This window comes from Triticum urartu, chromosome 7 (assembly GCF_003073215.2).
Source record: "Triticum urartu cultivar G1812 chromosome 7, Tu2.1, whole genome shotgun sequence".
In the NCBI taxonomy this organism is placed as follows: Eukaryota; Viridiplantae; Streptophyta; class Magnoliopsida; order Poales; family Poaceae; genus Triticum; species Triticum urartu.
In genome coordinates, this window is record NC_053028.1 from 571,825,423 (window position 1) to 571,830,655 (window position 5,233).

The window sequence follows — 5,233 nt, forward strand, 5'->3', positions numbered from 1 at the left end:
CTACCCAACATATCGTTTGATATGCTCTTGAGAGATATGCCTCTAGTGATGTTATGGCCCCCAGGTCCATTTAAAGCTTATTACTAAAACCCTAAAAACCCTGCTGCAGTTTATTTACTTTTATTTTACTCTACAATATATATATATATCTACCAACATCAGAATTGATCCTTGCAATTAATGAGTACAAGGGGATTGAAAACCCTCTTACCCGTGTTGGGTGCAAGTATTTGTTTGTGTGTGTGCAGGTATTGTTGATCGTCATTTGTGTGAATCTCCTATTGGTTCGATAAACCTTGGTTCTTTACTAAGGAAAATACTTTCTGCTACTATACTACTTCACTCTTTCTCTTTGGGGAAATCCTAACGCCTATCACAAGTAGCATACAACCAGCGATCCAAAGAAGAAGGATATAGGAGAAAGCTTCAACATGTGGGAGGACGAGCTATTGTGCTATGCTTGGTTGGCCACTAGTATTGATCCAATCCATGTCATAGAGCAAAAGGGCACAACCTTTTGGAGGAGCATTCACATATGGTTCCATGAACACAAGCATTCGTGCCCTACTACAACGCGGTCATCCGCAACCGTGAATGCAAGTTCCTCAAGCATTGATGGTACATCATCCAAGAGGCCATGTCAAAGTATTGTGGGAACTTGAAGCATCTCATCGCACGGTGGCCTAGGCGGCTAACAGTGCACAAATCACCAAGCAAGTTGATCACTAGTCGGATATGCATAGCTTTGTTGATCACTAGCCGGACATGTATTGTTTTGTTGATACTAGACAAATATGCATTGTCGACAATGTATCACTTTGTACCCTACTCGTGTTTGTGTGGTGTATAAGAAGTTGGAGAAGAAGTCCTTCACCGTCATGCATTGTTGGTTGAAGTTGAATGGGCAACCGAAGTGGAACCTTTTCATAGCCAAGACCGCCGCGCAAGTCAATGAGGAAGAAACCGGTGACCCTATTGACCCAACACAAGAACCGCTGAAGATGGTTAGAAAAAATTTACGGGGGAAGAAATGGGAGGAGGAGAGGGCGAAGCGAGATGGTGCGGCGGCCAAGCTGACGAGAGGTTCGAGGACATCTTAGCGAAAAAGGAGGACACATGTGTGAAGTGCTCAGACATCAAGGAGGAGGAGAAGGTGGAGAGGTTCAAACTATTAATGGAGGCGACGGACAAGAAGCTCAAGCTCGAAGAGAGGAGGACCATGATTGAAGAGAGGAAGGCCGCGCTCAAGGAAAAGAGGGTGAAGATCGCCGCCAATGCGAAGGAGGCCAGGATGTTGACTTTGAATGTGGACTCTTTGGATGCTGACACAAGAATCATCATGCAATCCATCCGCTACAAGATGTTGCAGCGGAAAAAAGATTAGTTGGCGGGGACTATGAATGAGGATGCAGCGAGGCGTACGCGAACGTGGAGGCGAAGACGGAGGCGGAGGCAAAGGCTGCCTACGCGGCGGCGACGACACCACCTTGATCGGGGAGACACGAATGGGATTGCTGATCCGGCAGGGCAGAAATGCACGGACTGCCGAACTGATGTTCTTTTGTATTGAATTCATGCACCAGCCAACTCATCCAAAAGTCGAACTGATGGAGGGTGGTGGGCAATATATTTCAACACCCCCCCACGTGTAGGCTATTTTTGTCCTTAGACGTGGGTTCGATGGAGGCCACAGAATCGTTTTTTTATAATACTGCGTTGGCAGGATCTTGAACTCAAGACCTCTTAGCTTGGATACCATATTAGATTCATGCACCAGCCAACTCAACCATCAGACCGATCTATGGGAGAGGGTTGGACATTATACTCCAACACTCCCCCTCATGTCTATACTCCTTTGGAGCTATATGACGTGGGCAGTGGAAGCGGGGGCAGGCCGCAATTATTTATTGCGTTTTACTGGGTTTTGAACCCTGCACCTCTTGGTTGTAAGTTTATGCACTTAACCAGTTCACCCAAAAGTCCGAACTGATGAAAGGGAGGTTGATCAGACTGACGGCGGTGCTATATGCGCCATGGCGGGGACGGCGCACAGATCAGAGTCGATGACGATGTTGTCGGTGATGTCCCGGACGATGACGACAAAGACGGACCGGCAATGGAGACCGCGCGGACGAGCGGTCGGCAGTGACGCACGAAGGCACCCCTTGGGTGGCGTGTCCATCCTGGCCATGCGGGTGATTATGAAGCGGCTGGTGTAGAGATGACGTCGATGGCGGAGTAGAGGCGCGGGGGTCAACGACGTTGGCGGGCGACACAAACCGATCTTAGATTGGAAAACCAAAAAGTAAACACCGATCAAAGCGACCGACGAAAGAGAGAAAACCTAGATCAAGAGATCGGGAAAAAGACTCTTTAGGGCAGCAGGTCACCACGATCGGCAGAAGAACCATAGGTACGGGCAGCGCGGCCCCCGGCGGCGGTCATGGCAGCCAACTGCCCCGGGGGCGGCGCAAGAGGCTGAAGCGACAGGCGACGGCTACGGTTTGGATCAGTTAGGCTGATACCATGTTAAAAGAGAGAGGGGGGGATTGGTGGAATCGATGTTTATTGCTTGAGCTTCGTGGGCATATATATATAGGAATACAATGACCAATTTGGACAAATCCAAGTCTATCTAATGTTTTCTAATGAATCAATATACTCAATTTTGAATTCTGGCATGTAAATACAATGACCAATATAGGAATACAAAAGAAGTCAGGACAAATCCAAGTCTATCTAATGTTTTCTAATGAATCAATATACTCAATTTTGAATTCTGGCATGTAAAAACTAAGCATATTTGCCTCTTTTTGGTTGTGATCGGGTATGCGATCTGACACTGGTGTGATCCGGCACGCTATTTGAATCGAAGTATATGAATTTGAATTTACTGACGGACATATATAGAATATCGTTGGATCTTGGATGACGGCCTCCCGCATTCGTATCCGCTAACTGGTCTCCCCTTCCCGTGAAGGGATGCAGAAAAAAATTTGCTGATCGCCGAAGATCCCTAAAACACCAACAATTAATATGGGAGATGTAGTTGTCTTATTATTCAAACAAATTAGTGAAGTGACACATGCGAGATTCGTACTCCAGCTACTGTAGTAATACAAAACCTTAAATCGACAAACAAACTGACACCGTACAGCATTCAGGAAAAAAACTCGTATTTTTTTCCAGCTCTGACTTTTTAACCACCAGGGGACGCGCCGCGGCAGCTCCTCAGCGGGTGGAGCCGTGGCGCGACGGCGCAGACGAGCGGGTGCTTCCGCGGCAGCGTCAGCCCGGGCCCCTCCTCCATGTCCACCTTGTCCGCGCCGCCCGCGGGCCGCCACTCGAAGCACTGCACCATGGCGGCCAGCGCCGCCTGCACCACCAGCATGGCCAGCGACGCGCCGGGGCAGATCCGCCGCCCGGACCCGAACGGCAGCATGTGGAAGTGCTGCCCGCGCACGTCCGTCCCGGCGTTCGTGCCCCCCTCCAGGAACCTCTCCGGTCGGAACTCCAGCGGCTCCGGCCAGCACGACGGGTCGCGCCCGATGGCCCACACGTTCACGAACACCGTCGCGCCGGCCGGCACGTCGTACCCGCTCACCTTGCACTGCTCCAGGGACCGCCGCACCACCAGCGGGCCCGTCGGGTGTAGCCGCAGCGTCTCCTTGGTCACGGCCTGCAGGTACGGCAGGTTTGGGATGTCCGACTCGTCGGCGAGCCGGTCCTTGCCGACCACCGCGTCCATCTCGTCCTGGGCCTTCCGGAGAACGTCCGGGTTGTTGATCAGCTCCGACAGCGCCCACTCCACCGTGATCGTCGTCGTGTCCGTCCCCGCCGCGAAGATGTCCTGCACCAATTAAAGAGATTTATGTTAAGCACTGCATCGATTTGATCGCATCGTTTGTGAACAGATCGGGCAATCCATCGTGTACCAGCATGAAAGCCTTGATGTTGTCTCTGGTGAGCTGCATCTCGGCGGCGTCGTCTTCGTGCATGTCGAACAGGATATCAAGAATGTCCTTACGCTCCCCCTCGCCACCGTCGTCGGAGTCGGCGGTCTCCCGTTGCTGCCGCCGCTTGGCGTCCCTTGCCGTGAGTATCCTCTCCATCATGACGTCGAACTTGCGGTGCACGGCGTCGATGCGCTTGCCGAGGCCCTGCACGTCCCAGTTCTTGAACGCGCCGATGTAGTCCTGCAGGTTGAACGTGCCCGTGAGCTCGGCCGTCTCGGCGACCACGCTCCGCATCTCCTCGGTGTCGTTGTCGTCGCCGGTCCACCGCCGGCTCATCACCATCCGCGAGACGATGTCGCCGGTCAGGCCCATGAGCGCGGCGTCCACGTCCACGGTCTTGCCCTCGGCGGCGCTCTGCCCCAGGGAGACCACGAGGCGCGACACCTCCTCGCGGCGGACGTGGCTGAGGCGGTCGAGGGTGCGGCCCGCGAGGAGCTCGCGTACGCAGGCCTTCTTCATGAAGCGCCAGAAGGGCCCGTACGCGGAGAAGGAGAAGTCCTGGCCGCCGTAGGTGAGGCGGTGCACCGCCGTCGGCTTGGGGCGGTCCAGGAACGCGGCCTCGTGGGTCTTGAGCACCTCGCGGGCGGCGTCCGGGGAGCAGGCGGCGATGCAGGGCATGGAGCCGAGACGGAGGTAGAGGAGCGGGCCGTGGCGCTCGGCCAGGCGGTGCAGCGCCTGGTGCGGCAGCGGCACGAGGAGGTGGAGGTGGCCGAGGATGGGCAGGCCGAATGGGCTAGGCGGGAGGCGTAGCTCGCCGCTCCTCTGCCGGGTCACGGCGTACAGGACGGCGGTGAGGCCGGCGACGAGCAGAAGGAGCGGTACGCTGGTGCCGGTGGGAATGAACAGGTCTCGTGCTGCCTGCGCCATTTCCATGCTGACGATGGAGCGGAGTTGACTGCCCTGCTTAGATCTGCTCGTTCTAGCTTTGTCCATGTGATTAGCGATTAGCAAGGTTATTTATACATGTACTTGGCTGTAGTGTTCTTAACACAAGTTTGTTTTTGTCCAGATCTACCTAGATACTCTAATCAACAAACATGACTAGTTGTACTCCATGTCTCCATCCTACATGAAAAGGCAATGTACACTCATGATTAAAAATTGGAATCTAATAAGTAGCTGTTGTCAAGTACCTACACTTGGCAAATCGAAGGATTTTTTATGACAAGTTTAGTGATATGAGGATGACAATTTTAGTTGACAAGTATGGCAATTTT

The 5,233-nt window shown here is 53.1% G+C and overlaps 1 protein-coding gene across 1 annotated transcript; it reads right to left on the bottom strand.

The window, feature by feature from the left end:
- Nucleotides 1–3,024: 3,024 nt before the first annotated feature.
- LOC125522794 (cytochrome P450 93A3-like) lies at nucleotides 3,025–4,927 on the bottom strand. Its single transcript, XM_048687824.1, has 2 exons — nucleotides 3,936–4,927; nucleotides 3,025–3,850 (listed from the first exon to the last, which is right to left on the bottom strand). Exons 1-2 carry the CDS (start codon nucleotides 4,887–4,889, stop codon nucleotides 3,200–3,202), a joined length of 1,605 nt encoding a protein of 534 aa, XP_048543781.1. The 5' UTR covers nucleotides 4,890–4,927; the 3' UTR covers nucleotides 3,025–3,199.
- Between the last annotated feature and the right edge of the window lie 306 nt (nucleotides 4,928–5,233).

Coding starts and splice junctions, on each gene's coding strand:
- LOC125522794 (XM_048687824.1), bottom strand. CDS start 4,889: ATGGAAATGGCGCAGGCAGCACGAGACCTGTTCATTCCCACCGGCACC. Junction 3,851..3,935: donor ACATCAAGGCTTTCATGCTG/GTACACGATGGA, acceptor TAATTGGTGCAG/GACATCTTCGCGGCGGGGAC.